The 21,674-nt window shown below is 28.3% G+C and overlaps 1 protein-coding gene across 3 annotated transcripts in view; it reads right to left on the bottom strand.

Annotated features, from left to right (window-relative positions):
• LOC129975604 (bifunctional 3'-phosphoadenosine 5'-phosphosulfate synthase-like) overlaps positions 1-21,674 on the bottom strand; it is a 56,932-nt gene that overhangs the window by 24,092 nt on the left and 11,166 nt on the right. Inside the window, exon 1 of one of the 3 annotated variants that reach the window (XM_056088884.1) lies at positions 14,504-14,659. The exons of 1 other annotated variant lie outside the window; for it this stretch is intronic. In XM_056088884.1, the coding sequence (XP_055944859.1) occupies positions 14,504-14,527 (24 nt within the window). In that variant the 5' untranslated portion in view covers positions 14,528-14,659. Of the gene's footprint in view, positions 1-5,376; positions 5,532-14,503; positions 14,660-21,674 lie in introns of those variants that run through there. One more of the 3 variants, XM_056088712.1, reaches the window with a different exon arrangement.

The following is a 21,674-nucleotide window of genomic DNA, read 5'->3' as shown; positions in this document are numbered from 1 at the left end:
AATTAATTACAACTGGCATTTCTCAGAAGTTAATAAATTATATTTTACAAATTAACCAACGGAAGTAACTTCCCTCCAAAAAAAAATCTTCCTCACCTACGCCTTTATAAAGATGGCATTCTCCCTCCCCCCCAAAAATTGTAAACCTTGGGTAAAATCATGAAAGCCGCAAGAGCTCAGATTATTATTTTCATAGTCTTGGTCGTGCGTACTTTGTGCGTCCTTGAAAATCTGGCAAAATTTTTCCGACTGCATTCCTTTTTGCTACCTTGCCTTTTTTGAGTTATTATTTCACATATATACTGACAAGAGACATAACTCTAAAATATTTTTTTTTTTTTTTTTTTTTTTACTCGAGGAGATTTAAAATACTTAGATTCATTAAAATATCGAAGTCGAATTTTCGTGAGTTTACGATAAATCTCCTTTCTACGCTTTAAATATAAGAAAGTAAAATCTGTTGTAAGCATTTTTTATCCTCCCCCAAAATGAAGAGAAATGGCCACGGTTGAGTAGTCACGGTGTATTTCTAATAAAAATAAAGATGTGTTCTATTTCAAAAAAAAAAAAAAAAAATCTTATTTTAGCCTATAACATGTAAAATTGCATTGAAATGCTTTTAAACCGGATTTTTTCCCAATTGATTATAATAATCTAATATTAAGATATATTTCATCAGCAGTGACCATCCAGAAAATGCTTTAGTTATCTATAGTAAATATAAGTAAGTTAGAGATGAAGTTTCACGAAGTACTCGAAACACACCCACACACACACACACACACACACAAAAAAAAATCTAGTGTCGTTTTTCTAGAATACTGTTTATTATGACCGAATTTTCGAGTGTCGAATCTTTTTTTCAAAAACAAATAAACCGTAACCATGTTTAATGAAGGAGTTTATCAGTCTCTGCTCCAGAAGTTCCTATGTAATATCAGATAGCGCGCATCCTTTGAGTATCTCGATGAGCACAATGCGATATCTTTCGATTTTGACAAACAACGTGATGCCCTTTAAGTGCACTTTACAAACGCGATACATCGATCACTACAAATTTGAGTCACAAAATAATAATAATAAAAACATTATTTTTTAATTTTATGAATAAGACTTTCTTCAAATAGGCTCTAAAAAAAGTTTATTTTAATATAAGTGTATAAATGATACTCAAATATGAGTTACGTATTCATCTTCCACTTTTTATTAAAAAAAAAACTATATTTATAAAAGGAAGGGTTTCGTGATGCTTAGACAAATATATCGTACTTACAGCCATAAAATTTAGTACACGGATAGTCATAATGGCGACTCATTGCACCTCGAAACTCGAATTTTAAAATTCAGTGCATAATTTTTTTTAATTTCATGTCTTTTGTAGTTTAGTACGATTTTTCAAGTATTTTTCCCTAATATGGATTCTAATGATTGTCCAAAAAAACTTTACATTCAAAAAAAGCAAATAATTGGCTTTCTAAAGAAATTTGTTTTTGACCTCTGACATAACTTAGTGAATATTAATTTTTTTTAATTAGTTTAATTAAAAAATTAATTTTAAACTAAAATTTTTGTATAGATATTACATTTCCCTTATCTTTTTTTTTTTTAAAAAAAATTCAGGTAGTTATTCGAGAATTTCTCTCTTAATTTAAAATAGTAATGAAAAAAAATGCTTCACTAACTAATTTTTAATTATTTTTCAGTTTTATTTATTGATTGATTTGTTTATTATTTTGCTGATTCAACCAATAAAAAAAAATACTTCGCCCGAAAAACTGCCCTGTTATATAACAGCCAGACTTTGGGTGAAGTATATATACAATCATAGATATTACACTGTCAAAAAATTGTAATGAATATTTCTACGAACCAAATTATTTATATTTTTGAGTTAAATAAACATTTAAATTCGTTCTTTTGCCATTTCTCACAAACTGAAATTCACCAGTTTCAAATTGTAATTTAAAGGCTCCAATTTATCAAATTACTTTATAAATTTTTTTAAGTTTATTAGGTATGTTTATATGAATATGATTTTTTGATAATTAAACTAATCGCCATTCGTGCTTATCATATAATAACTTCTTATCTGTACAAACTTTGGAACATTCATATAATTCTATGCAAAAATTGTACTTTCGGTGATAATTGCAAATAATATGCTATATAATTAAATGCAGAATTCAATAGTTTGCATTTGTATATCGAACATATAAAATGAGGTATGGGATTAAAATAAGGATATAAACTTAATTATTACAAAAAAAATACAAAATTATTACAAAAAATTTTCGGATGGAAAATAACAGATAAGAATCGTAATGCATGGAACCTTCATTAGCGGCTGACGCTATAATTCAAGAATCAGAGAAAATTCGTGAACAATACGAAGAATCAAATTATAAATAAATAAAGTGGAAATCTTAAAGTGTAAAAATTTATAAAGTGTAAATTTCAAGTGTTGAAAATTTATAAAATGTAAATTTTAAAATGTAAGAAACATTAAGATAACTGTGTTTTAAAAAAATGACAGAATAGACAAAGAAAAGAAGTTCCTCCGCCTCAAAGCAACAGAAAAAGGGTCGAATAAAAAATTTTCAGTGACTTTTCTCCGATAGAAAATGCTCATTTCCTCATTCTTTTATGAAATATAATTATTTAAGTAAAGGCGTCATGCAAACATGAAGTCAGCAATTCTTTAAGTATAATATGCGTCGTTAAACCGATATATTGTTCGTAAATACGATATTATGAAAGAAGTTTTATTGCATTTGAAGACATTTAAGCAGTAACAAAACGATAAATATAAACGATTAAAATTCGTGAAACAAATAAGACAAAATTAAACTTTATTAGATAACAGAAAATGAATTATAATTGTAACATTTTCTATAATATTCTATGTTAAAGCCAAAAAAAGAGACACTTTTGTATTTGTAGCTTCTACAAATACAATCGCAATTTAGGATTTTTTTTTCAGCTAATCTAACAAAATTTACTATTCTTTAATATATAGTTAAGTAAATAACTATAATTTTACATTACATAAAACATGCAAATTTATTTAATCGCTATAGTTGTATTGTCACTTTCTTTTAGCTATAGCAGTGGCCGGAGGCTAAAAACCAGAGAGCTCAAAAAAGAGCGCCGTTTTTTTACCGCACACAGATAATGGCCACAATACTACAATGTTTGCATCAAAATACAGCATCTTCAAACGGCTTTTTAAAAAAAAGGCGTAAAAATTAGTTTTGGCAAATTAGACTCGGTTAAAACGATTGAGACTAGCATAGCTTAATTAAAAACATTTTAAAATTAAATGCTTGAATATCACTTCTTTTCAAGTTAATGAATAACATTATAAATTTTTATTTTCTTTGTTATCCGTTAGAATCCAAAATAAGCACGAAATTCAGCAGTTAAAAGCATATTATAGAGAATTTCTTTCAAATTATGCTTAAAATACCAAATATTTTCAAAATAAAATAAAAATATTGAAAAAAATTCGAGTGAGAGCTCTTTTAAAAAAAAAAATTTTTAAGTAAAAAATCCTATTTGAAAACTTTTTTATAGATCATATTAAAAGGTCTTTTTAAATCTAACGAAATCTCAAAAAAAATTTTGATTTTATTACATTATCTCGAAAATAAATCAAAGAAAAAAGAATGAAAATTTTGATACATCACTAATATTCTCAAACCTGGCTAATATATAGTATATTTCAGGAGAAATATATTTTTGGAATTCAGAAATATATATTGTCTTGTTAGACAAAGCAGAAGAGAAACAATGAAATGCAATCGATTTTATTATGAAAGTGAAAACGTATCATTTCTATCTTCAAATGAGGACGCTGCCCGTTAACGGGTTAATTAAGGAATATAATCAATCTTAATCGTAAAGATCTTTTTAAAAAAATATACGCATGAAACTAGAGATTTCTTTTTTGGTACATTTATCATTTCTCTCTCAGAGAAGTTTTTTATTTATGAAGGGGGAGAGAATAAAATATTAATAGCAACAATGATATGAGTTTCACTTCAACAATAAAATGTATAATACATTTAAAATATTTTTTTTAAAAAACTTGATTAAAAATACAAAAAATATTATATCGCAAAAGCTTGGCATCATTGATTTTTTTAAATTTTATTTTAGGATTATGTAAAAACCATTTTTGTCATCTAATATTACCGGAAGTAATTGTAATAACAGCTAAAAAACGCCTACTTTTTCATTAATTAAAATTTTTAAAAATCACTCTGATTCTCATCCTGCACAGTGCCAAGTTCGGTGATCTTGGCTAAATGATTAAATGATCTTGGCTATAGATCGCCAACACGCACATTTATCTTTATTATTAGTAGAGATTTCACGGACGTGTTTTTACACAAGACGATAAGAATGAAACTCCCGCTCAAACGATACGGCCTACACAACGTCAAAATAAATTAATCTAACCTCGACTAAGTTCATTTAAAAACAATTATTCAGTAGAAGAAGCTTCTTCAAAGACTTAGTAACCTCAGAGCTCATTAGCGAAAGCACTCAGTAAACAGCATAAGAACCCGAAGGCATATATTAAAGTAACTGATGATTTTCGAGATATTATTTAACATGCAGCTTTCTTTTAAATAAGTTTTTCTTTTAAAATTTAACACATAATCATGGAAATAAATAAATATTAATTTAAACTTTTTATCAGAACCAATCAAAATTCGCTTTTGAACCCATATTTTATTTGAATTTTATTTTACGGCCATCACTCGTCTTCCTATGCAGAATTCAGTTTCATGTATTCCTGTCTCTTTGAGAAAGATCGAATTTATTATTTTAAAACATTTAATAAGAGTCTGTATTTTAAAATCACATTGTAAAATGCGAATCAGAAAAGAACTATTTAAAGTTCTGGTTCATAAAAAGTTTCCAAATGCGAATTAAAGAATTAAATACGAATAAAGAATTAATTTAAGAAGAGAAATTAAATTAAATTAAATAAGAATTAAATTACATTCGGAAATGAAAAGAATCAATTTTTTAAAAAGAAGGAATAATAAGAATAAGAAACCTATAAAAGGTTTCAAAGCATATATCATTTTACTATTCTAGCAAAAATTGGTAAAATTAACATACATAGTATAGATGTCAGAATTCACGTAATATTTATGATGTGAATTCTATTAAGTTCATGATATGTCTGAGAAAAAATATTATATTTAAATATAATATTTAATAATAATATTATATTTAAATATAATATTTAATAATAATATTATATTTAATATTATTTAATTATAATATTATATTTAATATATCAGAGAAAGTAACTTAAGAATCCGAATGGAACATTTAAAAGCTATATAAAAGAGGCATTACCAGTCGTCTATGTCTATATCCATTGAAAGGTGGCCGCATGTTGAATGTTTTGAAAACACAGACGATATTTTAAAATTTTAAAATAGCACCCACAGCTTCGCTCTTGTTTGCAACTTTTTCCGTGTGCCATCCCTTTTTATTCTTTAGTCTTAAACAATAGCACAGGTGGCGCTCCGAAGGTTAAGCAAGAGACACGCGACACAACCCAGAAATGAATAATGCACTTTTTCACGGTCAGTTTTGCGGAATCGTCTGCTTCTTAATCCACCAGAAGGAAGTGAAGAGAGGGGGAAAAATAAATAAATAAAAAAAAAACCAAAGCCACGATGAATGAAGTAGGCTTTCTTTCAATGAGCAGAGGGAGAAAATAATCAAACCGGATTAACCATGTTAGTGGCTGTGACGAAACGGTTGAAAGGACTGTTTACAAATATAAACATTCTGGGAACAACATACTGACAATGTCCTGTTAGTAAACACTGGAAAGAAAACTGAAGTCGATGTTGCGTTTCTCGTGAAATTTATTACAATAGATTTCATTTCTGAGTAACAGATTAAATTGAAAAACCACTGCAGATAAAATATGAAAACTGCAATTATAAATGTCTTATGTAAAGCCGTTCTCAGGGGCATCGGAAAATTCTAAAAATATTCGTTACATATAGATATGAAATAAGTGGAAATTTTTCAAAAAATTATTTATCAAATGCATAAAGCGTAACGTAATAACTATATTGCAGAGAATTTTTGAAATTACATTACGTGCGAGGTAAATAGAAAATTGAACATTCTAGAGCTTTCGGATCAAAAAAGAATATAAAAATAGATTTTAGCAATTTCATACAATTCTGAAGCGAAACATTTTTTTTTACCTCATTTAAATTTTGATAAGAAGTAAACAAAACCAGTGGACTTTCTCGCACTTTCTTTAATAAATTTGTCATGCCAGAAAAGCTTTCCATGACATTAGCGAACAATAGTTATGAGATATTAACTTTTGGCGTGCATTTAGAATTTTTACTGAATGTATGTGTGATCCTTGGCGAGTGCTTTTGGTGATTAATTTCTGGCATGCGGTTAATGGTACACAAAAATCGAATTTCTGCTTCAGACGCATTTTCTCAATCGATTGAAATAAAGATTTGAAACAAAACTGCACTAGAACACAAAATCCTATACCTAATTTGATATATTTAAAACACTGCATTTTTTAACTATCGCTTTGCATGTTTCTTGAAAGAGTATACATAAAAAATCAAAATTTGATAGGTGCCTAAACTATAAATTTTTAAAAATGAGTACCAGATTTTATTTATTTAATTCCTTGGTTTGTAGATAACGTGTTAACTAATATTCGGACAGACGGACTTCCTCTCAACAGAATTTACTCAAAATTTGATAGAAATCGGCAAATTTCGTGTAAAAACCGTCTACCAAATTTCAACCGTCTAGCTCAAAGTGTTTTTGAGTTATCTTTGCCAAAGGCAGACAAACGAACTTTTCCCAAAATGCGATTTTCGAATTCAGGAAGAAACGAGAAAGTAAAAAGAAAAAGAAATGATGGTAGAGGCAATGATGCGTTAAAAATCGTGTCAGGATCTAAAATACTTAAATATCAGAGAAAAATGTCAAAATATTTTAATTTGATTTTTAATCGCTACATGAAATAGAAATATTAAAAACATATAAATAAAACGGAAAAGTGGTTGAAGAACTGCAAGATAATTCATTTTTATACAGTACAAAACTGAATATTTTTCATTTAACTAAATGTCAGAGTACCAAAAGATGACGTCTATGTCAAAATTCGGTTGCTTTCCTCCAGGTTTTAAGGGACGCGATTAATCCGACGATTAACGCTATTTAAAAATTTATCAGCATTTTTCTTATTACAAGGGAGCGAAGATTCCCTGTTTGGGAACGAATTCCTGTTCAGATGGTTCATAGTCGGTACAATGTGTCAATAAAACTAGAAACAAATAATATATCAAACTCCAAAGAAGGAAAGGAAAAATAACTAAGACATCCATAAAAAGAAAACATTAAAATATAAGGGTGCTCCTAGATAAAATATTTTAAAAACACTGATCATCATTCATCTTTCCTGTACAGAGATTCAGGCACATGTCTGTGTGCTTCACCATTTCCATAGTTTGGATTGGATAATCCAAATACGACATGACCCGACATTTTCACCATTACAGCATATCACTCGCCGGTTCAAATCTAGACAAAATACTTTAATTATCATTATAAAAACACTTCGTCAATTAAAACAGTAATGCTTTTATCTTTAGATTAAAGTTGGTTTGTTCTTATATTTGAAATTTATTGAAATGAAAAAGAGCATTATCGTGTGTGTGTGTGTGTGTGTGTGTGTGTGTGTGTGTGTGTGTGTGTGTGTGTGTGTGTGTGTGTGTGTGTGTTTACTTTGTTTCATAAATTTTTTTCTTTGTCACGTAATTTTTAAAATTAAACTTCCTACGTCCACTAAAAAAATTCTATGATACTTCAACTCGCATGAACTTTTATTTTCTCCTTGTCTCTCAAAATCGTCCCACGGGAGGAGGGCACCTCGTAATTGAGGATGAGAAGTTTCCGGAATGGTGGTTGGTTCTCGCCATCCTTGTGAGTAAACGAAAGGGTGGGAGTCTGGCTCCTTCCATCAATGACGGGACGTACTTCCTTAGGAAAGAATTGTACCGTGATGGCCCTTAGGTCTCAAACACTGCTCCCGCCAGTATTGCTGCTGCGGCGGTCCGGTCATTCAGATTTTTCGTGTGCCTTCCCGCTGGCTGGATTAGCCAATTTAAGGTTGTATCTTAAAATCTAATTACATAGCTTTCACTGCCTGTCACACCAGCTTACATGGCTTTTTTTTTTTTTTTTTCTTTTTTTTTTGGAGGGGGGGGGGGGTCATCACTTTGAGATTATATAGTCGGATTTTAACATTCTCTTTTAAGGTGTGACACTTTTCTTATCAGCGCCACTGCAATCTGCGGCCACTGAAGCAGCCAAATACTTTAATCCAACTTGTTTATTCCGTTATTCTCATTTCGAATAATTCAGTACGATACCAAGATATCATAATCTGTAAATGCAAGCATATATATGATCAAAAATAGTTTTAAGTTATTACTGTAATCAAAAAAATTTTTTAAAAAGTCAAATATTTGGTTCTCATGATTGTTTCAAACCGGTTTAAATTGGTTAATGACTTAAATTAATTAAGACAATTCGTAAGAATTCAGAGAATGTATAATTTGGAAATCAAGTTGTAACAATCTTCTGCAATATTTTCTAATAACCCTATTTTAATCAGTTGAAATTATCCCTGAACCAACAATCTCTATCAATTAAACAAACAATATTTTAACTTGTTTGGTTTATTTTTTAAAAAAACATTGCGCGAGTTAGGCAATAACATTGTGATTTCCAAGGGAAATACTACAACAGTAAACGATAGATAATTCAAAAGCTATACAGCGAAAGTCGACTCCAAAATAAAACTACATTAGCAGACGATAGATATTTCAAGAGCTATACTGTGAAAGCCGACTTCAAAATAAAAAAAAGGGATAAATCGCCAATTCGTTGCCTACGCATTTTGAGGCTTCAAAAATTTGTTGCCTTCAAGTCGCTTCAAAAACCTCCAGCCAAAACAATATCATGTTCTCACATGATTAAAAAAATACCATCTAGCTCAATTTTGGTTACAGTTTCAAACTTAGATCATTTTCGGTTACAGTTCAAATATCAGAAACCAGACTCATTTAGATTAACAAAATAAATTGACAGCTTCTTGGTTCGGGCATAACCAACTATCTTGTCCATCATCTTTTATCTATATATCTACAAAATGGCTGAGAATAACAGTAAAATGTATTTTATTATGACTGCTATTCTTCTAGAAAATGTCTATTATACAATACAATTTGTTACATATTTATTTATGAAATATAAGGTTCGGTTGCAAAATAGAAACAATTTTTAATATAGTTGCCACAATTTATGAAATCCAAAAGAAGTTTATAGCTGTCTTGATATATTAGCAAAGAAGTAGATAAAAGTTTATTCGAAATCCTTCAAATAGCTTTTAACCCGTTGCACTCCTATTTCCAGTCTGATTGCCATTAAGCATGATGCATCGTTCTCACATTTTTGTAGGCTAATGATTATTATAAAAGCCGTCACATTAACCTTTAAATGCACTAAGTGTCAAATTTAATACTGGACTTTTAAATCGAATTGTACACCTGCAATTCGTTTGTTTCTAATATTTGGCTGTGTATATATTACCATTACATAATGTTCTTTTGAACAAAAATTAAAAAAAAAAAAAAAAATCGCCTGCTGTCAAAATTATTCAAATAATACGAATTTTTTTTTCCCGCCATACTGAACGAGTGACATATTTTTTGAGGTAAATGAATACCTTATTTTTACCATAATATAATTATTTTCAGCAGGGGCCTGTTTTGCTTGAGGTACTTGCTTTTTTTTTCTGTATAAATATATAAAACATGTACCGTCATTTTTTAAAATTATATTCCCTTTGTCTGGCTACTGCAATTAACATAGTTATATATTTTTTAATTTAATTTGGAAAAATAAGGCTCCTAAGGGTAATTTTTAGGAATTATAACAAACCTACAAGTATTTCTAAGGTTTCTAAGCACTACAGGGAATCCTTATACTCACATATGTATAACAATGCATCTCATTAGTTTTCGAAGGGCCTAGAGTTAAGACAGTTCCGAACCTTGGTCATTTTCAGGAAACAACCGCGCGAATTCGCCAGCAAACGGAAATTAAAGCGAATGTTGTCAAGCTGTTCAGTTTTTATCAATTCGGAACAGGAATTCCTCTCAGACTAGTTAAAAGTTAAAATTAGCAACTTTAAGGAGTTACTGATGCTAGCAATATAATTTTATCTTCAGGTTGAAAAATCTACGGCCGTTAGATTTTGAGAAGTTTGAAAAAAAAATTAAAGCTTAGGGCGATTCTTAAGTTAAAGTGGAAATGTTCCAATTGAAGTGGAAGTGAATTGATTTCGTGTATCTCGGAAACTGTTCTAACGATCTGGATCAAGTTTTATATTTAGATAAGGTTTGATTTTTATCTATATTGGTGTCTTTCCTGAAAAATCGCGATTTTACACAAAAAAAAAAAAAAAAAAAAAAAAAAAACATTGTTTTATAAAACTATTAGAACCTTTTCTATAAGCTCTTATGCTGACAATGTCATATAGCGTCATTTCGTTTAATTTTTCTAGTACTTGCTTTGTTTCCATAGGATAATAACGTTCTGGTACCTGAAATTTTGTGAGATGGCGCTGTATGACATTATCCGAATACGAATCAGTTCTCGGATCACATCCAATAATGCAATTATTGTTTTAACCAATTCGAATATGCTAAACTAAGTGCATTCAAGATTTTTTTCTATTTAAGTGATCGGTTTATATGTAAATAAGATTGAAAAATATTCATAAGCAATCAGTATGTGATTCGTATCTAAACATTTTCTCTGAAAAAACACGATTTTACAAAACAAACAAAAAATCTGAGCGAAACTCAGTCTCTCAGTTACTTTAGCACTTAAGTATTAAGTACTTAGTTACAAGGTACTTAGATTTCTTAAAGGCATGGATAATTGTATTTATCATATATTTATATAAATTTTTGAATGAGGAATTAGGAGCTTCGTATCAGAGAAACTGTGCAGAAATGTTCACAATATCATATCATGAGAACCATTCCAATAGCTTGTACTTTTATATGGAATCTACCAAAAATACTTTTCGAACAGAGAATAATTTGTTGTACTCGGATACACTACCCCAAAAATCTGATAGTCACAAAATTTCGCTGACCATATTAAGCCCACAGATAAATAAAATTGAAAGTTTAAATCTAATTCAATAACAATCATATCGCGGTTTTATCACTCCTTTTATTTCCACACAGCATATCAAAATGATACAAGAGTGTAACGGCAAACTTTCATGAAGGCCGATTAGTCAAAAGATATTGTTCTCAGTGCCATTAATAAAAATTCACACCCAAAATAATAATAATAAAAAAAAGGGAAGGGTTGATAAGCCTGAAGGTTGAACTTCAACTGCGTGGACATTTCCTGATAGATGCATCGACAGACAATTTCATCTCCTACAAAGGATGCTGTTTTAATTGAGTGAGCAATTTGCCACTCCTACTGAATATTCAGGAGCACTGTTTCGGGCGACTGGTCCAAAAATGAATTCCGTAACAGTAGAGAGAGTCCATATTGAAATTAAAGAGCTAATTTTAACTATCAATGCTTTGAAAGAATGACTGATTAATGAAAGTAGTTCGTAGAACAGAAATGAATTCTTATTTGTTTTTAAAAAAAGCGTAGGAATAATGAAAAAAAAAAATTCCAAACGATTTTTTGAATTTTTAAACAAATGCTAACATTTTGTAAATGCGATATAATAAAAAAAAATTGCTTACCTCGAAACGAAAAAGAATTCTTGTTTCTTTAAAAAACGTAGGAATAACGAAAAAATTTCTTCCAAATGGTCTTTTGAGTTTTTAACAAAAAATAATGTTCAGCAAATGAAATATAATAAAGAAAATATATCGAAACAAAAAAAAAACGAAAGAACATATTTTTTGCGATTGAAATTATTCAGTAATTGTATGAAATAAATTTATAATTATCTATATATTTAAAAAATAAGAAGAACAAAAGAGCCTATTCCTCAGCCCTCATTACTAGTTCGATTTTGTCTCTTTGTTTTATATGAAATTCCAAACTATGCCATCAATGGTCGATTTTTTCCCATCGTCCTAAAGACTCAAAATATTGCAATTTGACAAAGCAACTGGTTCGATTTTTTTTCATCCAGCATTTTTTTCGCCATTTTTTTTCCCCATCCAGCCGTATTACATTATACATTCACTATTTTAGGGAATGACGTAAAAATTAAAATATTTGTTGTAGTATATGAATATTATTAATGCAAACTAGAATGTTTGATACTTACGTTTGAATTAAAAATACTTATCCACAGAAATTAAATCTTTATTTACGAAGGAAATTATTTGATTTAAAAAAACCAAAAAATTCGATAATGATTATAATATTGAATTGCTAATTTTTAAACTAAAATTTTATCTTATATTTTTACATATAGGATAATTTTTACAAATCATTTACATTTTAGATATTTTTCTAGCTTTCAGTGAAATTTTAAAATATGCGATAATCTTTACAGCTTTAAATTAAAGAAGATAAAATCACTATTATAACAGGTAGTTAATGCGATAAAATATTTATACGAGTACAGGTGAAATATTTGTTAAAGTCTGATTTCATAAACACAAGTCTGAGTCGAAGTTTCACATAAATTTCAACATAATTTCATTGCAGACTTACTTTTTTAAAATTAAATATTAAATAGGCAATTGCTTTATCAAGTAGACTTGATAAATTGAATTTAAATATTTGACGAACTTCACTTCTTGTTGTAACCCATACTTATATAGCATTTCCAAAAAATTTCATAATATTGAAAGGCAAACAGATTCGATGTCCTTAAATGGCTGGGGTTTTTTTTTTTAATTATTGAAATAGATTTTTGATTTTTATTTCTCTATTAGTAAAAATGTTTTTAAAAAATCTTATTTTATTTTAAGATTAGTTCGTCGCTTAGAAACAACTTGTTGCCATCTGGCAATACTAAATTTTATATGAATAAAATAATTTGTGAATAATAATAAATATTAAATAAGCAATTGCTCTATCAAACTGACTTGATAAATTGAATTAAATATTTCAGAAACGTCAGTTCATATTGTAACCCATACGTATATGGTACTTTCGAAATTTTCCACAATATTGAAAGGCAAACAGATTTGACGTTGACACATTTTTTTAATCCTTAAATGACTGGTTTTTTTTTAATTATTAAAATAAGTTTCTGACATCCCTTTCTTGATTAAAATCTGGGTGAAAATGTTTCCAAAAATCATATTTTAAGATTAGTTTACTGCTTAAAAACACTGAATTTTATAAGAATAAAATACTATGTGAATAAGAACAAATATATATTAATGATAAGACATAAGCCTTAGTTTTTATTTAGCAACTTTTAATTCAACATTCCAGAATAAAATATAGTATTCTCAATTAGTTGGAAAAAAAAATTCAGGTACAAGTTAAAAAAAAAAAAAACTCCCAAAGCACTCGTGCTGCCACGTACATATTTTAATACTGTAAACTGACTGAATAGTAATTTCAGTATGTATCCTATTAGGAACAACAGGCATTACAATTTCAATCTTGTTCTCATTAAATTTTAAGTAATAAGATTGGGTGTATTACTTCAAGACAACTCTCGGTATTTAAGGAAACATATTACATTTCCCTATTTATTTTTTTTAAGCAATTTTGAAACGATTTCAATAGTAATGTAATTCAGTATTCAAATGAAATGATACAGCAGAAGAAAAAATAAATTTAATATACCTCATAATAATTTTTTTTAAATATTCACTATTTTTTATTATTTTATCAATCATGCATATTTTTGTTTCAAATAATATTTGTAGATTCCCTAAAATTTGTCATAAAAATTGTGTTAGATTTGAAAATGCCTCATATTAAAATAACATTTTAATTTAATATTTTAACATTATAAATATTACGTATAATAATAAACAAGAAAAATTAACACTGTTTCATTTTAATTATCTATGTAAAGAAAACTATAATCCTGAATGCTTATTGTGCACACTTTTATTATATGCATAATGCTAAAGAAATACAAATGAATCGAAAGCTATTTGTATCCAGAAAAAAAGTATTTGTATTTTTAAAACAAGATGGTAAGTGAGAAACCTAAATTGGACAAAAATTCTTATCTGCATATTTCATTTGTTATAGTAACTAGAAATCTAAATAATTTCTAAAATATTAAAAGCACAAACTTTAAATTTTGATACAATGAATAAAAAAATAAAAGCAACGAAATACGCTAATAAAATAAAATTCGATATTTTGACAAATTTTGGGTAAACATGTCCTGAGTTCATAAAAGTTTTAAAAAATGTGAGGAAATTACAAACGAATAAATACTGACCAATATTCTATATCCGGAAAGCATCTTCGGTTCTTTTCTTTAGCGGGACGAAACACCTCGAGCAAAATGTTAGGAATCCTCTCCAGACGCTGTCCCTGGTTAGATTGTATCTTCGACTGAATGAAACGGCGAAAATTAAGCGTATCAGTAGCAGATAAGGGCAACTCCAAGATACCAAGGCCGATTAAGAAGAGCCCAGCGGTGAAAATAACGAGATATGCCGTAGAATGCGAGGGTGACATGGTTATGCAATTAGAGATAGATCAGTAATCAAATTCAATTGTGGTGTCAGTCAGACGTTTCACATTTATTCAATCAAATAAAGGACGATCATCTTTGTTCAGCTACGATTTAACAACAGTTTCTCAAGTGACCGAAAATGCTGATAAAACTGAGCGGTAGTCCTGGTATCAGGAGCAGCTGAACAAATGCGACGCTGGTTATGGGAGAATGAAATATAATTCTACATACATACACACGAGTACTCTGTTTGGAAATGAGAGAGAACACATTCTATAGTCTGCAGTTTAGAATATTCCAAAGAAGAGTAAGAAAAAATTGAATATTGAAAGTTTAAAACTTTGGTTTAACTTTTATTACTATTTTATGGTTTGAAATTCAACAATCAAATCAGCTTATGGATGAAAAGATTCAAAATACGCTTCAGCAAAAGCATATATATTTATTGGATTGTAATAATATATATTCTATATATTATTCATTGGAATGTAATAAAGTAATAACTATTAACCACGAACTAAATGTGATACGTTAGAATATCAGTAATTTACATATCAAATATCAAACATGGAGAAACATTCAAAATAGACTTCGGTATTCAGTCTTCGATTTATTTAATATTGAATTAAATTATAATACGAAAGTGATAACAAGATTTTGATCCGTTCGATAAAATGCTGAACTAAAGAAATCTATAAATAGAAAATTGAATGCCTGTTTAATTAAACTTTATTCAATATAAATTTCTTGAAGAGTTGAAGTCTTGATGGAAACTCGAAACACATATTTCTTGGCATATTGAAAAATTAATTAAGCTATTATTAAACATTTACTATTATCCAATAAAGGGCGTGAAATGCCGATTAAAAAATAAGGCATTGTTGTTGTTGTTTTTTCTTACAATTTCCAAATTTATCATCACTTAAAAATTACCTTTTTTTCCCCGCAGTTTTAACATTGGAAAAAACGAAAAAACGCATGAAGAAAGAAAAGATGAAACAATAAAATTCATTAATACAAATTGTGCTTAAAAATCATTTTGAAAAGTTATTAAAGTAAAAAACAAACTGCTCAGAAATAAAATTGGAATCACTGAAAAATTATTTTTTAAAGATGTTTAAATATGAATTTTGTTTGAAAATATTAAAGTTGCATCCAAAGATTTTGAGGAAGTAACGCTAAATTTTCTATTAATTTCTAAACCTGAAAGCGAATGGAGAAAATTAATTTCTAATAAAGTCAAGTATACTTTTTCCAGACCACAGAGCATGACGTATCACTATGGATACACATGAACAGGAATTGTGCCCTTAGATAAAAAATGATCAAATGCTTCACCAAAGCTTAATGTGATAGCAAAAAATTTTTAAAAATCATATAATATATATTTTTAAACAATCAAGTCGGTAACGATAATTTTCGTTCAAACTTTTCATAATTTCCTCTAAAGGAAATTTTACAACTTTTACACGCTTTAATTTATTTTTTACATGACACTAACATAAAATTTTGTAATATTTTTCACTCATTTTCTAATGTGCTAGAGGTTTGAATTTTGATATATTTGTATATTTTCCCTGAAATAACAATGGTATTATTATTTTAAATATTTCGGAATAATTGAATAAAAGTGAAATATTTTAATCTTTTCAGAATTCAGATTAGCATTACATTTTCTTTTCATATCAATGGTAGAGATTTTCTCGAAAAATAGAACTCAAGATGAAAATGCTGTAAACAAATAATTTTTTTACAAAATCTCTGTTGTTAGTAAAAGTGAGTTTTTAAAAGCTATTTTAAATCAAATTTTTCAGTTAGATTAGTAATGTTCAAATTAGTTTTTTAAAGACAATTATGCTTCATTTTCTTCAGGTGAAATTGTGGACTTAATTTTAATCTGGTTTCCACTAAGTTTGCATTAAAAAAAAATTTTTTTTTTAACCCTTTAAACAATTTGTTTCTTCTTTCTCCGTCCTAAAAAGAATTATCGTCAACAATATTAATATAACAGAAAATAATTAACCCCTTTTTAATATAATTATATAGAATATTTAAATTTCATAATTTATTAAAGAATCGACAAAAAATATCACGAGTCCCATCTCATTTGTACTGGAATTTGTCCAAACTTTAACACAAAATTGTTCTTTCTCTATTTTAATTGTCATTTCTAAAAGTGCAGCACATTTATTTTAATCGATTGCTCTTTATAAAATTATTTTAAGAGAAAAAAAAGATCAGAATGCTTTCATTAAAAGTCATTCGCTTACATAACAAGGAACCTTTCAGAACTTGTTATTAAAATGCATACTTTCAAATTTCACTTTTCTACTGAATGTGCTTATAAAATAAAAAGAAACATAACTCTTATTTAATTTAACACTTATTAGTACAAAAGGCTGAAAAGAATTATCAGTCAAATCAAAATCAAGAAAAATCAGTCAAAGAATTATTCAGAGAATTCTTTTTAAACTAGAAAATGATTGTGATCTTAAATAAAAATTCAATCTTTTCCAGATTGGTATTGAAATTCGTGATTTTCGGAGATCAATAGACACTTCTTAAAAATTTGCTTTTTATAACAAAGAAATCTTTACAAATTTTGGGGAGTTTTAAAAAAAACCGGCTGTAAAATATTTATATAAAAAAAATATTTAAAATAATCCAAATATTTTTAACGAACTTAAATGCTTTCGGTTTTGAAGAAATTTTTGAGAAAAGGCAAAAATACCCGAATACAGAATCCGATTATTAAAAAAAAATGTGCAACTTAGACAGGATTATATGCCCTTTTATGGAGCAAACAATGTGAAATTTAGAAACAACGTGATGTTAATCAGTATCAATTAAGGATAAATATATTATCACAGAAACAATAAAAAATAAATTATTTGAGACAAAGAATCATTAGTAACTGAAAGATGAAGGTCAGAACAATAAGCTGTGATTTAATAGAAAAAACAGTATCTTTTTAAACTTTTATTAAGCATACACCAAAGTAGAATTTTTTTAATTCGATTATTCTTTACTTTATAATCTTTAAATTAAAACTCACTTTTATAAATATTATAGAATCTTGTAATAAATTCGCTATGAAAATGACACTACTCTTGTTCAATCAGAATTTAATAACACTATTCGACTAAAAGATAAATTCTGAAAATATTAAAATAGTGTATTATCATCGAGAATAAAGAAGCGCATAAAATTTCAAAACTCTTAACACATTAGAAAATGAGTATAAAATCAATTACAAATTGCTATTTAATTACTGACTAATTAATTGCTGAAAAATTAAAATTAAATAGATATATAACGATGAAGTCTTGTCTAAAACTCAACAATTAGAAAATGACAGGAAATCTTAATATTTGATTTTCTATGTTTCAGTTATATTTGGTATTGGGTATTTGGATACTGATTTCACTCCCTTTAAAAAGAATTAGTCATTTCATGTAAGTGTTTACAGAAATTCGATTTTTGTCTAAATTATTAAATTTTTTTGCTTATTCAGAACTCTTAATTTCTGAATAGTTTTCTTGATTAATTAATTTTGTTTTTAAAGATCATTTTGGGGAAGTTGTATTGATCTTTATGTTGTCATAATTTACTTTTTAATGTTATTTTTCCTCTTTAAATGCTATTTTTTTTTTCATTACTTAACTGTAATAAAATCTCTTACGGAAAACCTCATAAATTAAGATATCTAATATTTTATTTTTCAACAGAAACAGATACAGTATTTTTTCAATATCTTCTACAATTCCTGAACAACAAAATAGGCCATCTGCACACAATTAGAAAGATTTTATGATTGTTTTAATGTCTCACAGCACGGGAGGAGGGATTGGAAATTTCATGACATTTGTAAGTCAAACAAGTCGATTTATAAGCCGAAGATTTTGTATAAATCATTTAATGAATTTCTTAACCAGAAAATTTTGCTTTATACTTCTCCTTTAGCCATAATATATATATATATATATATATATATATATATATATATATATATATATATATATATATATATATATATATATATATATATATATATATATATATACAAATTTTTCAAATATGTTTACATTTTAACTGACATATTAATTTCATATACCAAGTTATACAAATATTCCAAAAATAAAAAGATTTTATAACATTTTTCAAAAAATTCGTAATAAACATATATACTTTAAGTATTTTGTATTCTCTATTCTCCATTTTGGTCACACTTTTGTTAAGGAAATGCTAAGAGTCTTTGGAGCATTTGAGATGCTTTTGGATTTCACCAACTTTTTGCAACGAATTATAAACTAGAATTTCGTGTACTAAATTCGCAGACGTTAAAACTGCAATAATTAGCTGCGCTTATTACGCATGGACATTAGAACATTTTTTTAAATATTACTTTAAATTAAAAAAATAATAAAATGGAAATAATTTTATAAAAGATGGAAATAAATTCATTTTGTGACGTTTCTGATGCAACTATACATACCTCGTATTTCACAGAAAAACATATAGCCTATTAAAAAGAATTTAAATTAAAAGAAAATTACTATTAAAAGAAAAAAATGATTTTTGCCTTAAAAATGAGTTTGATTTAGAAGAGGTAAAAAAGCCTTGTCAAGCCATTTAAATTGAAAAAAAGAATTTAAAAAAAAACACAGATTAACGATAAATTAAGAGGAATCACAAAATTTATCGAAACGGTTTAAATAAAGATTTCTTAAAAATCTTTACTTGGAAAATCTGATGGGAGCCGGGCCATTTTTCGTTACCCCATTTAGATAGACTTCTTGTGTATGGATTTCATTCAAAATTTGACAGAAAATCTATAAATTTGATATACATACCAAAACATATAAAATTTCATTATCTAGCTTAACCCGTTTTTGAGTTATCGTGTTTTCACAAGGAGGCAGGCAGACAAAGAAAATGCACTTTGAATACTGTTTTTTTTTTTTTTTTCATTTAATTGAAATCGAAATTTGACATGCATATACTAAATTTCATTTATTTCAGTCATTGCATTTTCGAGTTATCTCATTTACATGCGAAAGTACAGACCGACAAACAGTCAACCTGTTGGCAGATTGGTCCTACATTTTCATGTAATTTATAACAATTGGGGCTAGAATAATTGTGTATCAAATCTTATCCGTCTAACTTTTTATGTTTTGTAGTTGTCCTCTTTGTTTGCACTCGTACATACAGAAAAACGTCCTATGAATGGATTTCATTCAAAATTTTAAATAAATCACATTTGGTATATAGCCCTAATAGCATATTTCATCCATCTAGCTGAAAGCGTTTTTGAATTATCGTACTCACATAGAGACATAATTCCCAAAATGTATTTTCCGGTTTTAGAAAAATAAAAAAGATGAAAATTCGTTAAAATCTTGAGTTTGAATCATTTCGGCGGATTCAATATGTTCTCTTTGTATATTTCGTAATCAATAAAGTAAAAAGAAAACCTGAATCATTAGAAATAATAGCAGTATGTGATAAATGTATTAAAAAAAATAATAATGTGTCACCTGTTTTAACTTATTTTCTCGCCGTCGACATGTCATGATGTTATGAATGTTTGCTCACACTGCATTAAGTAAACCAAGAGTATCATGCACTGCGATTAAGAATGTGTTGAAAAATATGAAAATACTTTAGCAGATGTCAAGAAAATCAACAGATGATTTATTTTCCGATTGCTGTGTTCAATATTCATACGATTAGTCAATTAAGTCTCTTAAATAGATTATTAAAAAAAAAACTCATAAATCTGAGTATACTTCATAGAATTAGTAGCCAGACATTATTTGAATTTATTCCCAATTTGAGTGTGTGTGCGTGCGTGAGAATAATTTAACATTAAAAAGGACAAACGAATTCAAGAGCGGAATTATTAAATAGTATTCAATCAATCATTCCTTCTCAATTATTTAAGCATATCTTATCTGACTGTACTTCGTTTATTTATTACTAACCGGTTTTGGCGATCAACTGGTTCCCTGGGTTTAGTTTAGTTTAGTTATATTAACGTCCCGTTTGAAGCAACACTAGGGCTATTTTGGGACGGACCTCGTAATTTTGAACCGCGGTCAGATGACGAGGACGACACCTGAACTGGCACCCCCCTCTCCACACCACACCACACCAGCGGGAGGACGTTTGGTCAGGACGGATTTAACGTGCAACAGACCCCCTTACACGACGGTTCTTCGGTGGAATCGGGTCTCGAACCTTAAACCCTCCGGTTCCGAAGCCGAGACCTTACCACCAGGCGACCGCGGCCTGCTGGTTCCCTGGGAATATTTGTCATGTTTACTTTCAATTAATTCTCTCGTGCATAATTTCATGCATATGTTCTATATATTACAAATGTTCTATTCATTGTGTACATGAACCCTCCCAATAGAAGGGAAAAAAACCTTCGAATAATTCATCTCACGCTCCAAAATATTTTTATATTAAATTTGATAGCTCTAGATCAAACGGTCTGTCCTGTAAAGCATACCAACAAACACAAATTCCCCTTTATTATTTGTAAATATTATTACATTTCTGTATACAAGGAATACACAGGCTGTCCCAAAACGTCCCTTATAAACTTGAAGAATAGATTTAAAAAAATACCGAAATGAGTAATTCTTAAAATAGAACAGGAGACGCAAATTCAATGGCTACAGTGTATTTTACTACACAGATATAAAGAAATGCAAATTCACATGCAGCACAGATACAATGACAAGTAGTTTGCATGACAGATGCATGCTTAAATGGTTTGTAAATGGTAAAAACAAACCTTTCGAATAGTGTTAGTTTCGCAACTTTATTCCCCCTTCCCCTTTTGACCTACTATCACAGTTTCCAATATCGCATGCAACTTCTTCATACAAGTTGAGTAATAATGTTATAATACAGCCATGTG

The sequence above is a fragment of the Argiope bruennichi genome, chromosome 1 (assembly GCF_947563725.1).
Source record: "Argiope bruennichi chromosome 1, qqArgBrue1.1, whole genome shotgun sequence".
In the NCBI taxonomy this organism is placed as follows: domain Eukaryota; kingdom Metazoa; phylum Arthropoda; class Arachnida; order Araneae; family Araneidae; genus Argiope; species Argiope bruennichi.
This window is presented reverse-complemented; position numbering and strand designations above follow the sequence as displayed.